The sequence below is a fragment of the Hoplias malabaricus genome, chromosome X2, assembly GCF_029633855.1.
Source record: "Hoplias malabaricus isolate fHopMal1 chromosome X2, fHopMal1.hap1, whole genome shotgun sequence".
Lineage (NCBI taxonomy): Eukaryota > Metazoa > Chordata > Actinopteri > Characiformes > Erythrinidae > Hoplias > Hoplias malabaricus.
This window is the reverse complement of record NC_089819.1, coordinates 9,411,108-9,432,047: the sequence shown is the minus strand read 5'-3', so window position 1 is coordinate 9,432,047 and position 20,940 is coordinate 9,411,108. Positions and strand designations below refer to the sequence as shown.

Genomic DNA, 20,940 nt, shown 5'->3' with positions numbered 1-20,940 from the left:
AGAGGTCACAACCTTTACGAGCAAGAGACTTACTGAAGTTACAGTCCAGAGTGAGAGAGAGAGAGAGAGGGAGGAGAGAGAGAGAGAGAGAGAGAGGGAGGAGAGAGAGAGAGAGAGAGAGAGAAGAGAGAGAGAGAGAGAGAGAGAGAGAGGGAGGAGAGAGAGAGAGAGAAAGAGAGAGAGAGAGTGAGAGGGAGGAGAGAGAGTGAGAGAGAGAGAGAGAGAGAGAGATAGAGTGAGAGGGAGGAGAGAGAGTGAGAGAGAGAGAGAGAGAGAGAGAGATAGAGTGAGAGGGAGGAGAGAGAGTGAGAGAGAGAGTGAGAGGGAGGAGAGAGAGCGAGAGAGACACCCACTGACATAAGAGAAAAAGCAGGCCACTGGACTGGAATAAAGGATTGTTCTTCAATGTTTTAGACTCACATTGAGCATTGAGACACACACAGTTCCTGTTTATTCTTTAAAGACATAAACTAACAGACATTTGAAAAATCCTTGTTTGTTGTTGTTGTTGTTGTTTTTGCATGTTACATTGTTTTATGGTGTGTCCTTATGTATTTATGCCTTTGTGTAATTATTCACCCTTCTTTTTTGTTGTTGTTGTTATCTTACCTGCATAATTGTTGTCGTTTTTTTAAATATAAGGTGGGGGATAAGCAAGGCAAAGAAGGAATGGGGAATATCTGAAGGGTGACACACACTGTACACGCATATGTATGTGAAATGTTTGTGTTCTTCTGTATTTGCTGTCAATAAAAAATATATTTATAATGATCAATTTCCGAGGTTTCTCTCCCCACCCATAAAATTCTAAACATTCTAAATAACGACTTGTTGCGCTCATGAACATTGCAGTCCAGTAGAGGGCGCTGAAACCTCGTATAATTCCATGTAATAGACATTAGAAGATCACTGTAGTATTCTTATAATCTGTGCTTTATTGAATATCTAATGCACTATTTTGGCCCTGTCGTCCATTAAAAATAAAAATAAAAACCTACATTTTAGTGATTCAGTCCACGATTCAAACGCAGGCATTTGGGACAGACTTGTGCTATTTGTGTTTTTAATTTAACTATTTTGGTAAACAACAGTTGTTCAGTTCAAACTACATGTAGCTCAGTGACTTTTCAATTAATAAACAAATTCGTTCATACTTACATTTTGAAACGTTTCTTTCATGTGGGTCAAATTGCTTTCAACAAAAAACAACCATTCTGATTGGCCCTTGCCTGAATATTGATGAATTGTGGGTAACAGGCTTCTGCAGAGCCCACTTCCATGCAGACCTCACCAAAGGCTGTAGTAAGGGTGTGCAGAGGGCGCTCATATTCACCCATTTGTCTGCCAAAATAAGAAATGGGACACCCTACAGCGTTATGCTCCTCATGTGCACTATTTGGGAGTGTACTTTAACCATAAGAACAAAGATGGTCAGTTACAAATGTAAGTAGCATGTTCATTGACTAAATGCTTTCATATTTCTGCAAAATTCAAAAAATCATATATTCATAGATTGTTTACATGATGCAATCTACTACCTCACAGCAATGAGCTAGTTCTTACTCTAATGCTCCCTATGGTAGTGTTTTATGTACTAAGCAAGGATTTCTAATGTAGGGATTTTGGGCTTGTGTGGTGCCCAACATATTGAAGCCATGCTGATCTCAAAATGATTCTAAATATTGCTGACAGAAAAAAGTTTAAAAGTTTAGAATAGCGAAATAAGCTACAAAACCTACAACTTGTTTACCATCCTGATCAACTCTTGTCAGGGTTTTTTGGTTGAGTTTTAGACATAGAGGTAGAGACTGCTTGTGAAATATTGTTTGTATTTATTGTCTTTTGTTTACTGTGCTGTTTAACAGGTGATCCCAAGCTTTTTATTGTGGAGTTTACAGGTGACATCAGATAAGCAATGGTCAGTGGGGCAGTGGAACTTAGAGAACTAAATATCCAACATAAATGCCTGACCTCATAACTTTATTAAGTTTCAGGTGAACAAATCCTAACAGTATAATGCTAGAGTGGGCGGTATGTTGGCGCAGCAGGCAGTGTCACGGTCACACAACTCCAGGGACCTGGAGGTTGTGGGTTCGTTTCCCGCTCCGGGTGACTGTCTGTGAGGAGTTGGTGTGTTCTCCCCGTGCCTGCGTGGGTTTCCTCCGGGTGCTCCAGTTTCCTTCCTCCCACGGTAAAAAAACACACAGGAGGTGGATTGGCGACTCAAAAGTGTCCGTAGGAGTGTGTGTTGCCCTGTAAAGGACTAGCGCCCCCTCCAGGGTGTACTTCCGCCTTGCGCCCAATGATTCCAGGTAGGCTCTGGACCCACTGTGACCCTGAACTGGATAAGCGGTTACAGATAATGAATGAATGAATGAATAATGCTAGAGTAAAGTCTTCAAAGAATAGTACACACTGTTGCCGCTACTCATATGGTTTAAACACTAGATGTGTGTGTTGGCTTGTAGACTTCTGGAAGTGTATTCTAGCGTTGTGTGTGTGTTTGTGTGAGTACATGGGGAAAAAGAAGAAAGGAGAAAAAGAAAAACAGTGCAAAACCAACTTTATTAGAATTTCACAGAAGCGAAAAATAAACCATAAGCAAAACTACAAACCCCCAGTTAAACAGCAGAGGGGAAAAACTGCCAGCAAATTTGCTGAAATATTCTTAAATATCTGTTTCAAACAAAGATACCTCAATTATAACATTAAATATAAGCACTAATCAATCAGAAATAAAATCATAAACATATCACTCACAATCTTATACTGATACATATGTGTGTGAGAACTGCAAAAATAATATATTTAATAAATATATTTATATTTAAAGGGGTCTGCTATCAGTGTTTCAACATTCCCCCATAATTCTCTGGCTGAGATGTAAACAAAGTGATGGTGAATGTTTTGTCTCGAGAAAAACATACAGCATCAGAATTCTTGCTTATTTTTCACTGAATACCATTGCTCTGAAATAAGTAGTTAAATATGAATAATGCTATATGGTTACAAGCTAACACTGACATCATATGACTGGAAACCTCCACACACCAGCAAGCTCTGTCCAGGAGGTTATGTAAGTTTTAGGCTTGTCAGTTTATAATGACGCTGAACTGTAGTAATAAATATACTTTCTGTCGTATCTGGGCACAAGTGTGTTAGCTGGCTTGTAGCATTTAACTCCTAATGATCTTGTAATTGTAAGCAAAGAAATTCAGCGGAAATTTAGTTCACAGAACAATAATAGATCTGTTTTGTAAACTTACCACAGGACACAGACATTTCCAAACATTACATTCATTTCTGCCATAGAGAAGTCCAGGCTTAGACCTGGAATAACTTATTTGGGCAAATCATATAACCACAGAGGTCTATGAACCATTCGACCACTTAACGTAAATATATATATATATGACTGTATAATCAAACTAAGAATCTAAATAAATAAAAAACATTAAAACACAAGCAAACGCTCACCCTCTCTTTCCATGAATATACATAGACTCACTCTCTCTTTCTCTCTCACACTCACACACACACTTTCTCAGGCTGGCTTAGACAAGGCTGAGGACGTTGAGAGTTCTAGCAGACACGCCATGGTGCCAGTCTCTCAGTGTATGATACCGCGGGCCAACTTTAATCTTCATCGGCCTAATCACACACACACAGAGAAAGAGATTGAGAAAGGGATAAGAGTGGGTAAGAATGATGTAAACATACAGTGTACATGTTAGTATGTCAAAATAACAAACTTTGTAAGCATAACAACCCTATAGCCCTAGGTCATACACAAATCAGAACATAAATCAGGAACAATCCAGACACAGATCAGGTTATATTGTTTTTAATAAATTCTACTCACTTTTTCTCTGCAGTTTTGGCAGTGTCAGATTGCTGTGACTGAACTAGAGAGAGAGAGAGAGAGAGAGAGAGAGAGAGTGTTAAAGAAAAACAGAGAGGGAGAGAGAAACAGAGAGAACTAAGACTGAAGGCCTGATCGTTCAGTGCTGTGGTTTTATTTGTTGTGAGCTCTGATGGACACTGAGCTGGAGTGACACTGTGTTTAGGAGTGATACACTAGTACCCATTTCCTGACATTCACCAAATGTGAATGAAGTGGAAGCATTTCCATGCATTTACCAAACCATTACAAAATTGTTGCTATCATCATTAAAAACACAGGAGAAAGTCTCGACTACACTTTTGCTAAACTCAAGCAATTCCAGGAATGATCTGTATGATGTTACTTGTAGTAAAACTAAGCATTTTTGTTCCATTTCATAAATGTAATGTATTCTACCTGTCAAATGCTCATTAATTATAATAAATATTCAGAAAATGCAGTGTTCTTTACAGCAGCAAAACACATTTAGACAATTTTACAAAGTATTTTTATGAAAAAAAAAATTAATAAATATAAAATTTATTATTATAAAAAAAAAAAAAAAATTTGTTTCATAAAAATACTTTGTAAAATTGTCTAAATGTGTTGGCTCAGTTGTCGACATAGATTTTGGGAGACAGATTAAGAGGAAGAAGATGATGATACATGTGAGTGTGGGAGGTCTGTTGAATGACCTCATACCTCTAACCAAGGTTCAGACAGTAACAGAAACAACTGTAGTTCCTCTAAATATGGAAACATGGTTGTGCAGATCAACAAAAAAAGAGTCTTTGTGGTTCTTGTGTTTTTATTACCACCAGTATATGAAATGTAAAAAGGTCAGAATGAAGAACAGAGTACTCATAGGTCAAGGACTCAATCGACTCAATGATAAATTTTCCTGAAAAATTCAGAAGAACTGAGAATCATTTGATACTGGATTTTTAATAGAAATGAATCAAAATTAAGAAAAATTTTTAAAAAAAAGGTCTGAAGAACTGTTTTAACTGATACAGTGAACTAAACGAAAGACCAATAAAAAAAAATAAATATTGGTAAATGCCTAAATATGATGCATACAGAAATTATATGATCCAAAATGTATAAATTAACTACATTAGGATTTTTTGTTAAAGGGCCACATAATGTGCGATTTTCAAAAATATCTGTTTTATTGTATAATTATTTCATGTGTCATGCTTTAAAGGGTTAATTTGAAAGGAGTTTTAAAATTCTGTACGGTGTGCTTCTGGAAATAAATAAATTAGAGTTCAGTGTAGAAAAATCTGATAAAACCTGCCTGTAATCTCATTTGTTGTAGTTCCTAAAACATCCACTTTTCAATAATACAACTTCAATTATACCTCTAGCAGGTAAGAAAATTCACAAATGGACTTGTTGAAAGTAGAAACTTATTACACTACAACACTGAAGTTCAGTGAGGTCTTTTGTTTAACCCATACTTTCACAAATGCTTGATGCTTAATTTTTTACACCTGTAATAAAAGGACTGAATGAAACACCTGTGTTCAATAATTAGATGTGTCCCAATATCATTCGTTCATTCATTATCTGTCACGTCTTATCCAGTTCAGGGTCCAGAGCCTACCTGGAATCATTGGGCGCAAGGCAGGAATACACGCTGGAGGGGGCGCTAGTCCTTCTAATAGTATATTTCAGAATGATATTTAATTTAGGATTCATATTTTAGAAAAATATTGGACAAAGGAGTGACATTTAGGAGTGAAATTTGAGTGTTAGGGTGAAAGTCAGGTTTAATGGCCATTTCAGCCATATATCAAAATCACTGGAGGTTGTGGGTTCAAGTCATGTTCCGGGTGACTGTCTGTGAGGAGTTGGTGTGATCTCCCCATTTCCGCGTGGGTTTCCTCCGGGTGCTCCGGTTTACGCCCACAGTCCAAAAACACACGTTGATGGGTGGATTGGTGACTCAAAAGTGTCTGTAGGTGTGAGTGAATGTGTGTATCGCCCTGTGAAGGACTGCTTCCCCCTCCAGGGTGTGTTCCTGCCTTGTGCCCAGTGATTCCGTGTAGGGTCCGGACCCACCACGACCCTGAACTGAGTGAGCGGTTACAGAAAATAAATGAACAAATTCTGTAAGAAACATTTTAGGTAATGATTCACTTACTTGTTCATTTGCTTGTGTTTACAAGTAGTAAAAGTAACTATTTCAAAATATAGTAATTGCAAGGTAAAATAAATTGTTACTGGTTCTCAGTGAAGTAAGAAAGAAAATGATAAAATGAAAAAAATATCCTGTTATCAAAAAAATCTGGGCAGTCGGTCATATTGCGTTTTAAACTACATTTTATGGAGAGGAATTGCTTGTATATTCTGTGTAATAGCCCACCTTCCTCATCCTCTGTGCCTGTGATCTGAGCGAGAATTCTGAAAGATCGGGACTGAGACGTCCCCGTTCTCGGTCTCCAGTCTTCAGTGTCCTCCATAATCCGCTTCCTACTGGCATCCGCATGAGACGAGACATGGTAGAAACCAATATCGGTCTGAGTGATCGGTATACGGGAATATCTAGAAAATAAACATATATATTAAAAATGGGTGTTTGAATTCTGTATTAGTATGAATTATTAAAAAAAACATACATATAACAAAAAAACATATATAAAAACATGAATAAAACAGATCCAATGTCACTGGTGACAGAGATGTTATTTGTATCATTTGCTTCAAACAATTCCCCAGAATTATTTTTATTCAAATGTATTTTCAAATTTTATATCATTTTTTTAAATTGCTATGTTTAGTGTTTTCCTCATTTATTTATAAACCGTGATCATCTCTCACATTGCCAGACTATCCAGGGGGAGTCTAGTGCCTTTTGCCACTTAACACGGCCAAAAACTGCTTACTATTTCTGGACAAGGAAATTTAGCTCACATATGAAACAACAAATCACAATTTATTTTTGTATGATGCATAAAAGGAGCCAATATTATATGCCAATGTGTGGATAGCCAATCAAAATGCACCAAGCAGAATTCTGACAGTGTGGCTAGATTAGTATACTCAGAATGTCAAACTCTCTACTTTCTGTGTACGTGTGCATGGAGCATCGGTAGCTGAGTTTACCTATGACCTATGATCTGTCTTCGTACCGTTCTAAATTCCTGGTTCTAAATGGTTCCATACTATGCAATGGAATAATGAGAAATGGCTTGTCAGAATGATGTTTTGTTTTGTTTTTTTTACCTGTCAATAGGTGGTTTACTGATACTGACTGGAGCACTGAAACAAATATACACACATATACACAGGAGTAAGTCTTTTAGTGTTTCAACAGAGTTCTGAACTATAGTTTCTGTGTAAATGTGTTTGCAACACTGCAGTCCTCCTTATTCTGGACTCACACACAGATATATATATATATATATATATATAGACATATACATAAGACTTATGTATACACTAACACACACACATACACTATGCAAAACATGCTGAACATGAAGTCCTCACACTCATCATGATCATCAGCTGTCAATAAATCACATCCTTCTAGAAAAGGAACGCTAAAGGTTTGTCCTGCCTCTAAATATCACAGTCCAATCAGCATTAGGTTTTGTTCATACAGTCCTCCCTCTTTTTTGGGTAATTTCAAGGTGGTGGCTGGCCCTGATGTACTTTCGTCATATACAAGGTGAAATGGGTTCCAAATGGCCCCCTATTTTATTCCCTACATTGCTCACTGTGTAGTGAAGTATGGTGAATAGGGCACAGTAACACCACCCTGTACAGATACCCAGCACAGATAGCCAGAGCAGTGTAAATAGAGCAGCTAGTGATCAGGCCAGTACAATGTCCATAAACTTCACAATACTGTTTATTCTGCACCTAAAATAAAATTTCTGAAGAGTGAAAAATGTATAGAATGTGTTATACTGAGTAGTGATAAAGCTGGTCTCGCTTCAAAATATGTGAGGGTGACTCAATGGCAATTTATTTGTTTATAACCATAGTTAATTGTTGATTCGCTGTAGAGGCAAATTAAATTTATTAAAGAAAACCTTTATAATGAACTCCTGGATAATGCTCTCCATAAATGCTGTACACTATGTAGATAAAGAGAAAGCTTTTTGAATCTAGTGGTTACTAGTGGTATTTCTACATTTGATGACCACCTAAATAAAACTTTTCAACGTTAAATGACACTGTCAAGTTAGATTCCTGATTCATTTGTACAGTGCAATGTGGCAATTGTCTAGATCTTAATTTGTCCAGTGAAGAAGTCACCTTAGCAGTTATTGCAACAATCCCCACCCCTTGGAGATTTAGCAGGAACCGCCACTGGCTTAGAGTTGTGTCTGTGATCCAGAACTAATCATCCAACATCAGTACCTAAACTCACTGGTGCTCATGTAGTTTCACTGGTTTCTTCATTTAATGTTCTATTATGTAGTGTGAATCCTTCTCTGAAGTTTAGATAATGTAACTACAGTAAAATCCAGTGAGTATTATTTACAAAATTTTACTCCAAGTTCATCAAGCCTAAAGTTGTACATGCAGAAGTAAAATACGTACAGGGAAACACTACTGACATCTACATGCACACACACATGCACACTAATCCATGCCAATAAACCCAGGTAAAGAGCTACTCCACCATCACACCATTCTTTAAAGTTACACAGGAACTGGGTCAGTTCAGTGATGCAATGTGTGGCTGATCACCTGGTTTGGAATTTCTAAACTATAACCATAACTATGTGGAATGAGGGTGGAGTGGATCACTGCAAATTCAAACTGAAAATACTAATACTATTACTTAAGTCCAATTATATGTTCACAATTTTTTTGTCTTTTGGGGCTTTAAGACTATGTTAATTTTAAAATGATTGTCAAGCAACTTTTCACACAGAGACACAACACATCAACGGAACACTGACTTTATCGTCACTGTAGTTGTCTGTGAAAAAAGCAGAGAGTCAGAAAATTAGCATTCATCATCTTTATAAATTTTACCGTAAATATCACCAACATCATCTTATCGTCTCTTGAAAAATGAGTAACTTGTATTTTATGACTGTTTATTACTTAATATTAAATGAATATATCTTTAGAATTTTTTTCCTGAAAGCTGTTTTCAAGAAGATTTTCTATTAGACGTGTTTTTTCTGTAAGATGTTTGTTTGAAAGGTGTTTGATAGAAGGTGGCTTTTGCATGTAGGTGAAGTAAATATATGGAATGATTCGAGATATAATCTGTGAGAGTGAGCTCATCTTCCACATGAGCCACAGCTGCTGAGGAGCCACACTATTTTTAGGTACTGAGGTTTAGGACTGAGATTTAGGACTTGGTTTAGTCTCTCAGCTGGATAGAGGGGCTATTTACATTGGTATGATTTCATTTCTGGACAGTTGGATTATAGCTAGGAAGGAATGATATGGCCAAACACATTAAACACATGTTTCCAGTGAACGTTTGGAGGGTTCACATATTTCCAGTGAACATTTATTTGTTTGTTTGTGTTTGTGTGTGTGTGTGTGTGTGTGTGTGTGTGCGCTTGTGTTTGAGCATGCTGGAGCTCATACCTTTGGTGCTACAGCAGGTTTAGGCACTCTGTTAAAAAAACAATAAACAAAAACACAAAACACAAAACAACACATCTCTTTAAGTGCATATGTGGAATCTTTGACTAAATTAACTAAACTATACTTCTGAAACATGCACACGCACACACACACACACACATACACAGTATCTGATAACATTACACTCAGTATGTGCATAAGAAAGAGGTTCAAGCTGATGTAAGATATCAAGAATTAGCCTTTTAGAAAAACCCAGCTCTCTCTCTCTCTCTCTCTCTCTCTCTCTCTCTCTCTGACATTTGAACTGACATATATTCTAGATGACTCCAGAAGAGCAAATCTCTTTCCCAGAATGCCTCAGCGGTAATAGAGAGAGAGAGAGAGAGAGAATGTATGAGAGAGAGAGATATTAAAAATAGATTGTATTTGTCCAAATATATAGAGACATCTCTTATTACAAGTGGTTTTCATTACTTTAGACTGCTCAGATTGAGTGTACAGTGAGGATAATATTTATAGAAGACTATAGAATAAAGGGTGTGTGGGTGGGCTGTTCATCTGATTTGGAGTGCTCTGATTGTTTTAATGTGCAAACCCCATTTCCAGAAAAGTCGGGACATTTTCTAAAACTGCAATAAATATTGAAATCTTTAATTTGATATTTCACTTGAATGTTCACTTAACAAACAAATGACATAGAAAGACATTCAGTGTTTTCAATTATGAACTTAAATCTATTTCTTATATATAAATACATTTAGAAATGAATGCCTGCAAAACACATACACACACATACAATTTTATATCACCTTTTCTTTTAGCTGTACTTATTGATCATTTAGGAAATAAATATACTAATTTTTGTAGTTTTGCCAATGGAGTTTTTGCCCATCCTTGCTGTAAACAGGACTTGAGCAACTCACCATTATGTGAACACCATTGTTTGATTCTTCTCTTCATGATTTGCCATACATTTTCAACAGGACATGCAGGCAGGTCAGTCAAGCTGACACATTCTATGTCAATGAAGCCACACTGTTGTAACTTGTGCAGTAGCATGATGGTTTCTCCAGCAATACCACCTGAGGTCTCTATGATCACACACATTTAGCAGCAGTTCCCGCCCTTAGCTTTTACGCACTAATATTTGCCCTGACTCCCTGAATCTTTTCATGATGTTACATGATGTTATGTGGATGGTGAAAGACCTGTAAACACTGGAACCCTTTCTTGTGATTATGTCAGTTAAATGAAGCTTCAAGAGACTCATGTTTTATTGAATTTGACAAAATGCCCCAACTTCACTTGAAGTGGTGTTTATGTTATTCCTTTTTTTAACCACCAAGGGGCCACTGTTTAGCAATGGATTTGGGAATTGGATTAGGAAATATGTCTGTGTGTGGAGCTGCTAGTGAGCAATGAGGAGAGAAAGAGAGGGTATTTTACAAGTTCCTATACTATGCAGCTTCTGTTTGTATTGAATGCAGAAGTCTGTCTTTCTTATATATTATTAAGAGAACAGAGTAAACATATCACAGCACTTCCTTCTTCTGGCTAAAACAACTCAGTTGCAACAAGCTTTTAAAAAGCTTTTACTCAAGATCAATGCCAAGACAAGACAACAAGGTGTCCCCCACATCTAAAGCCTAAATTCCCAATAAAACACTGTTCCAGTTAAGATCTCTGGTTGCAGAGAACCACACAAATTAGATGTTGCTTTGAAACAATGTGGTTTTGAGACTCTACTGCTAATGTACACCTAACATTAATGAGTAGCTATACCCTTTAATATACTACCTTTTAACCATACCTACACTCTCAGAAAACAGTACAGTAGAGGTAAATTACTGGTCACTAAAGGTACACACAGTGTGAATGTACCTTTAAAGGTCCATTAAATTATAATAGAATAGAGCACCACCACAGTGACAGCAAAAGGTAACACCAGAGTGACAGTTTTCTGACAGAAAAAAGAAATGCCTGGACAAGGAGAAAATTGTAGGAAGCGCAACGGTTTGTGAACATTTCTTCAAGTATGAAACATATCTGAGGTGGGGATTATCAGGGAGCAAGAAAGCTAATATTCAAATTTGCATATTATGTCATCATACTTCAGTATGAAGACTCCTCATTGGTGCCTGAAGCTGAATCTTAACCAGTTTGTGCAAGCTGCACAAAGAAATAAGGTTCAGTTTAATTAGCTACATCTGTGCTATTTCAACACATTTTCTGAAAATTCTTCACTAATTGTTAAACAAGAGAAATGTATTTTGTACTTTCCTGTGGCAATATTTTATGCAAAATACGTCAGATTTGTTTCTGAATTTGACACTAAATTTATTGGACTCTATGTTCAGACAGAGATGAATGTGTGTTTGTGTGTGTGTGTGTGTGTGTGGTGTGTAAAAGGTCTAGCAGTCCAGATCAGGAGAACAGTTCAGTTTACACTTATTACACACACACGCATACACTCATTACACCCACCCACCAAACACACACACACACAGGTCTCAGATGCTGCTGATACTGAGAGATTTGTTCTAATTATAATGACTGGCAGTAAATCTGGGAGAGGTTTATTTGTTTATCGTTACTCAATATCAAATCAGTACACACACACACACACAGAAAGAAAGAGAGAAAGAGAGAGATCTGTTTCAAGAAAATACTTCCCCACACCCTCTCTCCTCATACACCCTTACATATGGCACCAGTGCTACAGTAGAACAATAATAGTGTAAAAATTGACAACTGTTCTGAGTGTTTGAGTATATCTCTAGATTCGGATTGGGGTTATGATGAGTTTCTTAGAATTTGTCCAATGTTTTCTGTGTTTGAGTACCTCTGAAGGGCCAGTTTAAAGTTCTGATCAAGTTCTGTATGTGTAATAACCTCTGAAGGCTCAGCTCCAAGTTCTGATCAAGTTTGGACTAACCGAGTGCCATGAGAGGGTCCATTTGAGGTTCTGAAGATATTCTGTTTGTTTGAGTATCACTGGGAGTTTCAAAGTGTCTGAGTACCTCTCTAGTGTCAGTCTGAGGTTCCCAGTGCAGCTTTTTATTTTGTTCTGCGCCTCCAGGTGGTCCAGGTTGGCAGTGTTAATTCCGTCAATGGTTAACACCAAATCTCCCACAGCGATTCCGGCTTTAGCAGCTTTACCAATGTCTGTTACCTACAACATACACAAAGGTCAGATCTGCACCTTGAGCCACAGCAGTTTGACTTGTATAGTATGCATAATGTATGCAGTGTGTGAAGTGTGTACAGTGTACGTGTATAGTACTCAGAGACAGTATGAGCAGGGGTGAATATATAAGCTCCAAAACGCTCCATGGGTGAGTGGATGGGGGCTATGGAGGGTGAGTGAGGGTATTTGGGGGGATGTTCTTTTCTTTCGGGGCTGTAGGGGGTAGGGGGGTGCTTATGGCACGTTGCAAGGGAGGAAAATCAATCAGGAGCTGTTTCTAACTCTCTGCCAAATGCCATCATGGGACATAACAGTCATTCCAGAAACCACCAAAAGGGAGAGTGACATAAGAGTGTGTCCATCAGTCTCAGAGTGAAACAGATATACTTACAGACACAGAGAGAGAGAGAGAGAGAGAGAGAGAGAGGGACTGTGTGTCTGTGTGAGAGAGAGCATATGTTTAGTAGTTCTAACGTCACAGAAATTACATAAGCCACCGGAATGTTTAAACTCAACCTTTTTAGCTTTGAAAAAAATGTATTTTACTTGAAACACTGACGCACTGATATCATCACTGTTACAATAATAATAATATTAATAATAATAATACCAAAAATTTTCATCTATATTTAATAAATCGGTTTTAAAACTCCAGTTACTATTTAAATTGGGTGAAAAATTATGATGAATGTATCAGTGGCAATAATCCAGCTTTGTGTTGTCTTGTTACATTCACTTACATTCACATTTGTGACCATCATATTACTGTTTTGTAAATAAAAGATAAAAAGGTTTTGTTCTAACAAGGACCACATATGAATATGTAACAAACATTGGACCCATCACTTTCCATTCACTCAAAACAGCCATTACGTACAATTTATTCAATTTCAAACACAAATCCAAAACACAAATCCACAGCTGTTTTGCCAATCCTTTTTACTGTGAGAGAAACACAAACACACTTAAAGGATGTGGATGCAGTAAAAAGTTAAATGTGATCTATATATTAGTTATAGAGGCTTCTGTACAATTTCTGGTTTCTGCTTTTAATAAAATGAAGAACCAAATGGCTGCTTTGACTGGAAATGAAATCAGGGAAGGGAGAAGTTGTGTATATATAACACCCTTGGGATATACTGTTATTTGATATATATGTTTGTGTGTGGGTATGTGTGTGTCTTACACGTGAGATGGTAAGGGGTGTGTTAAAGTCTTTGCCACCCTGTAGCCTGAAGCCCCAGGGGGCGGGGCCTTGGAGCTCAACAGAATAATTGCTGCTCATAGCTCACATACACACTGAAAACATAACAGAAAACACAAAACTCAGTCTTTATTCATTAAGAATCTATTAAACACAATTAAAGGGAGAGGTTGGGATTAAACCGGACAATTATACTCAATGTCTATAGTTATGTATATTGTTAGAAACCCCATGGCCTCCGTTTATTTTCAATTTCACCTTAATTGGTATCTGATGGTACCTTAATCTTGATGTGAATGTGTGAGAATTTAAATGCAGAGTTAGCACCGTGTTAATTAGTGGATTATAATCTTTCATCATTTTACTCCATTGCTAATGATATCAAGCATGTCTTTAACCTCAGCCAAGTTAAAAGAAAGGATTTTTTTTCTTTAAAGCTCAGAGGCATGAAAAGGAAATTTAATTAAAATTAAATAAAATGGACATGCTCAAATCAACACAAAATAAACATAACCTAACTCAAGTGACCAAAATACAACGTAAACATTCAAAAACATTGCGATAATAGTTCATTCATATACTGGTTATTATACAACACACAATAGTATAATTTTCACTGAAAATGTTATTAAATTATAGAGTTTTACCTGCAGAGAGAATCTGTAAAGCAGCGAATGAGTGTTTGCCTGATCCTGCCAGAGAGTGAGTGAGCAAGTGAGGGAGAGAGAGATGGGGGCTTTAATAGCCCCTATCACTGAAAGGGTGGGGGGCAGATTATGTGTGTCTGTGTGTGTATTCTGCATGTGTATTGGTTTAGTTTACACTCTGATATTTTGGGAGCAGGAGTTGATCTCTCTCTTCTGTTTACTGTGTTTCCTGTTACTGTATAAAAGATGCATGAGGCTTACTTACTTACTGATGGAGGCTCTCTGTTTCCAATTACAGGTGTTACTAACTGATATACACTATTTGTTCACATTTAAATGCACAGACACACACACACACACATGCACATGCCTGTAAACCCTCTGAACAAAATGTGGAGATCAAACTTGTGACAGTAAATCCCACACACTTCAGATAGCCAAGTCAGCCTGAGCAGAAGACAATCAGAATACAACAGGCTTCTGTTACAGAACGGCTAAAACATTAAAGCTATGTTCATAAAAATCCTGTTTCTAGAAATGGAGGTTATTAGGTTTTTTTGTTTAAATCTGGTAAAAATAAATCATATATGATTTGTTTAAATTTTTTAACCTTTATTTAACTGGCAAAAAAGGAACCTAAAGAAAAGATAACTAATGTCTTCATTGACCAGCCTGACTGAATTTGAAAATTATAAGCAAGTTATGAATCAGATCCATGCAACACACTCTAAAATGGTGGGACCAACAAAATAAGAGTGAATAGTTTATAGAATAAAAAAAATACACAGTTTTGAAACATTCTGCTATAAGCAGGTGAATATAAAAGTATAAAATGCAAGGATTAAGATGGGCTATAGTTGACAAATGTCTGCCAAACTTTGTAAAATATTTGTCAAACTGTTTAAATAATACAACTCCCAGTGCAAGACTCAATGTATTGTACATAATACTATGAAAATATTCTTGGAGAAATCTCAATCTGTCATGAATGTTCATGTCCTTTGGACTCTCAGACGGCACTTCGTGAGGAACTGTCATGCAACTGTGATTAAATATAGCCACATGGGCTTTGGAGTATATGAGAAACCATTGTCAGTTTAGTCCACATAGTCCACTGCTGCATGAAGAGATACAAACTGGAATACAATGCAGCTGTTATGCAAGAAGAAATCAATATATCAATTACATCACCATTCCTCAGTTCTCTAGCCCTACAGTGTACACATATGTCACTTTCTCAAAACAAAATCAAGTAATGGTCAGTGAAAACATTATCATTTTTTATTTTTTAATATTGTCAATAAAATAATTAAATCAATTAAAATGACAGATTATTGGTTTTGAACAGAACAAATGTATACAAAGGCTAATAAAACTATACATTCATACTCAAGAATTGTATGATCTTATATTTTGCTATTTTGGACCATGAAGTCTCTAGTTAGCACCCCCTTTATTCTTGGAGACATTGTGTCTTTATTGAGTTTTTGTGTGTTGTATTTACTAATACAGTTATTGCAAATCCAAAAATCTATTCATTCAAGCTGGTACCTTGAGAATCTATACACAATACCTCTCAAATGAAATGAGATACTGATATTATGACTACATTCTATAAAGCCATATTTTCTGTCAGATCTTGTGATTCAAGTGATCAAAAGTCCAGACTGTCACAAGATCTAAAACCATAAACACATATATTCAGAGATTTTTTGTAATTTCCTTAATTTGTCATTGATTAGTCTGATAATCAAATCTGTCAAACCACAGTTCAGTTTACGTCCTCTGTTCTCACAGTCATAAACAGGAATAATTACACAATTATCCAACATAAATATCACAAACACACATGCACACACATACACACACACATGCAAAGCTACAGAAAATAACATCTGATTATAAACATCAAAAATATATTCAGACTCACACTCAACTACATCACAGTAAGCCGCAATAGTTGGGTAATATTAAGTTGTAGTTGCCATAAATTGTCAGTTGGTTAGTTACTAAATAAATATTCAGTTACTAAACCTGTAAATATTTTTTTTCACAATAGGGTTATTACTCCAAAAGAAGAAATTAGTTTGGATAAAAATTTGGTGGTGCTAGTGTAAAATACTCATTCACATGTTTCTGCTTTGTTTCTTACCGGATTTAAATGGCAAACTTAATGGCAACAACTACAATTGTGTGGAACTGTTGTTCTCTTGTACTGCTTACGTTCAGAAGCTCCACAATCTATAAGGTGAAACGCTATGTTTGAGGGGAAAATAGGCTGTTATTTGTACAAGGCTGAAGTTTAACTTTTGGCTTAAGTTTGTTTTGTCTGAAGCTTCATAAACACATCAGACCAGTGCCATGAGCATGCAATCCGACTGTAGAGCTATGGCAGAGAGTGAAGACTTCTCCTCAGCATTTATGAGTTTCTTTTAGACTTTTTAAGAGTATTTAAGAGTCTATTAGATTTTTTGAGGAATTTGTAGGAGTTTCTAAGAGCGTGTTATCAGTATATTAGGAATTAGCGTTTATAACTGTGTATAAGAGTTTCCATAAGTTCAAAGGATATTATAAGAGAGTTTATGACCGTGTGAAATCTGCTTTACATGCAGCAAATACCTCTGTTTCCAGAAAACACACACTCAGCATCATCAAATCACATCTCACATCTTCTTTCACATCTCCTTATTCTCTGGCATTTTTCTATTTATTTCCTCACTTTCAAGCTCCTGTTTCACTTTAATATGTAAACGTGAACCTGAGTTAAACTCCTGTTCATTGAGGTAAAAAGAAAAAAACACAACCTAAAAAAGTTTAAATGTTTCTACATAAAATGTAAAATAAAATATAAAATGTACCATAAAATTGCTTTTGAAGAATAAAACATTAATTAAACATAAGGGTCAGGGCAGTGGTCAGTTCACATGCTTTAAAGTATGACCTTAAGTTCACTCTTTGCGCAACTTTTTCTTCTCTAAAGGCACTCACACACCCCAGACATAAAAACACACACACACACACACACATACATATACACTGTAAGTCCTGAATCAGCACAAATAACTTCTCTTCTTCCGAGTCAGGAGTTTTACTTTTCTTTACTTCTTTACATTTGTAATGTCCCCTTTAAACATCATTAATATTCATTTTATTTTCAGAAATATGCTTGTTACATATATAATATTAGCACTAAATTCCTGTGTATTCTTATTATACTATTCCTATCCCTATTATACCATATGGAAGAGATTAAAGCTTGTAAATATGTGCATGTATGCATATATTTATATATTTTTTTATTTTGTATTATTATTTTTGTTTTATACACAAACAAATGCCAGATGGTGCATTGCAGTGATTCAGATTCTCTACAGCAAAAATACAGCATTATATGTTCTCTCCATAATCATCAGTGAACTGTAACAGTACAAAGAGTTTTATATGAGATGATGAAAGAAGGATGAAGATGATGATGATGATAAAAAAACCCCAGTCAAATACATTTTTTTTCTTCATCTCATCCACTTCACAAGGAATGGATTTACCATGGTCAAACATCAGCAGTTGGTTCAGAATCAATTCATGTAATTTTTTGAGATGAGTTCCGTTCACCACCTCTCGGAACTGTTCAGACTTTCCCAAACTGCTTTTTGGTCACGTCACATGCCTGCTTTTCAAATTTATTTTCCCAACTTTGTTAAATTTGGTAAAATAAAAGTAATTGTGGATTAAAACATGTGTAAATTATTTATTCTGTTGTAACTGGATGACAGCAATTGTGCAATCTTAAACCCCACAGTAAACAACTGACATATTTTCTATGCAAATACAGCAGGTGTGGTCACTCACATATCATTAAAAGGGTGTTATATAACAGCTGGGAGTCAGTTATAAGCATGAACACAGAGCAGGGTCATTGGAAGGTATGTTTTTTCTCCATAACGGTTATGTTTTATTATATATTTGCTGTACATTAAGTAATGTATTATTGTGTCATATATATAATTAATAAATTGTACTTGATAAGACTGGAGATGAGATAAATTAGAAATCAGGCTTACAGATTATTTTAACTTTTCTTTAAAGTGATTATGGCGAATCAGGTGCGTGTGCAGGAGGTTCTGCTGAGGGCTCTGGAGGACTTAAATGCTGATGAACTGAAAAGGTTCCAGTGGCACCTGGTGCAGGGTGTTTTGGATGGTTACCCACCTCTCCCCAAAGCCAAGTTGGAGGGGGTGTCAGTCCAAGAGACCGTTAACCAGCTGATGCAGGTGTACGATGATAAAGATGCCATGCGTGTTGCTGAGATTACACTGAAGCGAATGAACCAAAACCAGCTGGCCCGCATCCTGACTGAGGCTCTGGTCAAAGGTAACACTCTCTGATCTTTAAACTGTTAAAAGAATTAAACCAGCACTTATTAAATCAAATATTCTTAAATTGAATCATTAAATTAAAAACATTACATAAATAAATTAAGAATATTAAAATTTTAAAGAGGTTTAACAGCTCTAAGTGATTTTATTAAAGGTGCACCAGGCATTTTATTACAGAGTACATTGTAGTTCACCTACCTAGCTATCATGGCTAGTACATTAAGGCAACCTCCAAAGGCCGAGCAGATGAAACAGAACAAAGAAAAAAGTTTAGTCCAGACTGCAGTTTCCCTAAGAAAATTGTTCTCTGGCATACAATGCCCTTGTGATGATAACATTTTAACCAAGTACCTCTTATTTTACAGTTCATGAAAATTAAAGTTTATTTCCAATTTCTTTCAAGTAAAATATGGTAAATCTTGACATTATATTTAAAATTCTTCATTTAATGGTCATGGTGAAAATACAATAAAATTAATTTTGAAATGATCATGAAATTATTTCACTAGATCAGCATGTTTGCTCATTTTAAAAGGTTTGAACACAAGTTTGAAATAAACTGCTCTAAAATATAGTACTGTATTTATTCAAAATATAAACTAGATTTAAATCTAAAATTAAAACAACATAATTTTATAAAATCCATTTCATAAAACCACTCCTCTCCCCTTGCCTTCTCATGATGAATTTCAAACCCCACTACCCCAATTCCGCATTTTCCAACAACGAGTTTCCCTTCCTTGCCTACTTTGATGTGTGGTCCACATTTCACCAATAAGAAATAAACATGACTATATTTAATATGACAAACTGGCATAAATTTAATCCCAAATCATCTCTAATCTCTGTGTAATTCAGGATTCATTCAGCATCGAGTGGAGCTCAATAAAGGAGATGACATCCTGCCCTGAAGCAGACAGAGGAGTCCATAACATGGAAAAAAACATAAAGCAATAAACTTCTACCAAGATCATCGTGTCTTTTGTCATTGCTCAATTTTAATCTTGTGATTCTGTTGCAGCAGAGAGATACATTAAACTTCCTATAGTTTGTCCCAGCCTAGATGTATTTTTTACTCAGTTTTAATTTCAACTCAATTTAATCACAAAAATCTGATGGAGCTCAAGCTTCATCCAAGACTCAGAGATCCACAGCATTGTTACTCACTCGAGCCCACAACACAACTGGGGTGCAACATAGTTGGACAAGAAGTTCTGTTATGTTTGCTATCAGACACTGGCACTGCCAGTGAGGTGGGAAATGTCAGGGCATCTTACCACCCAGAGAGAAATTAGGTCAAGATAAGACCATATCATATTTACAATTAAAAAACATAAGGGTTATAATCTTATACTCAGTTGAGGTTGAATGTCAGTCATTATCACTTTTAAAAAGCAAAAGGATGTAACACAATAATTGTAAAATAAACATATGTAAGTTAGTAGTCAGACTGCTTTGTGTAAGACAGGTCCTAACAAATGTGTAATGAACATAAAATGTGAGGTGATGTCACACTACCCCCTGCTGTTTAGTCGTATTTATTCTGAGCTGGGCTAATGGGTTACTCCTCCAAATAAACATACTTGAAATCAGTTGCCTCATTATTTACCTCCATCACTTTGATATTTTGTTAACAAATTTCTACCAAAATGCACCAAAGTCAAGTTAGGGGAGGGCATGTCATTGTGTTGTAATAGGAACTGTTGTTTCTAAAAGGAAAACATCTTATATTTGAGCCATTTAATGGCTAACAGACTGATTATTTGAGTAAATATTCTAATCTCACTCATTTTCAAGAATAGGCAACTATTATCAAGCTTTTGACATATGTGTCAGTGACCTCTCTACCATATAACTGACATGATGCAGACACTGATAGCTGCTGTTGCATCATCCAGTGGGATACAGCATTTTGGAAGTGGTTGAGGCAACTCTTATGCTTCATAAAATTGGTTTTTAAAAGTTTAGTTGTTTAGAAAAGCAGTATGATGAATTCATCGAAACTGATGGTGCTTTTCCACTGGATCATATTCGGCTCTTTCGCTTTTCCATTAGGCAAATCCGGAACCTGG

At 36.2% G+C, this 20,940-nt stretch overlaps 1 protein-coding gene across 2 annotated transcripts; it reads left to right on the top strand.

Moving 5' to 3' along the window:
• The first annotated feature begins 1,279 nt into the window (after positions 1-1,279).
• On the top strand, positions 1,280-20,447 carry LOC136677519 (caspase b-like). 2 transcript variants are annotated; one of them, XM_066655089.1, is made up of 4 exons: positions 1,280-1,443; positions 18,325-18,415; positions 18,579-18,863; positions 19,727-20,447. In XM_066655089.1, the coding sequence occupies exons 3-4, from the start codon at positions 18,584-18,586 to the stop codon at positions 19,777-19,779; spliced, it is 333 nt and encodes a 110-aa protein (XP_066511186.1). In that variant the 5' UTR covers positions 1,280-1,443; positions 18,325-18,415; positions 18,579-18,583; the 3' UTR covers positions 19,780-20,447. The 2 variants fall into 2 exon arrangements, with proteins under 2 accessions (XP_066511186.1, XP_066511185.1); XM_066655088.1 differs by lacking the exon at positions 18,325-18,415.
• Positions 20,448-20,940: the final 493 nt, after the last annotated feature.

Bases quoted from the DNA above. Each gene is read 5' to 3' on its own strand.
- LOC136677519 (XM_066655088.1), top strand. From the start codon at position 1,377: ATGCTCCTCATGTGCACTATTTGGGAGTGTACTTTAACCATAAGAACA. The intron at 1,444-18,578 runs GTAAGTAGCATG...TTTTCTTTAAAG, and splicing joins AAAGATGGTCAGTTACAAAT to TGATTATGGCGAATCAGGTG. The intron at 18,864-19,726 runs GTAACACTCTCT...TGTGTAATTCAG, and splicing joins GACTGAGGCTCTGGTCAAAG to GATTCATTCAGCATCGAGTG.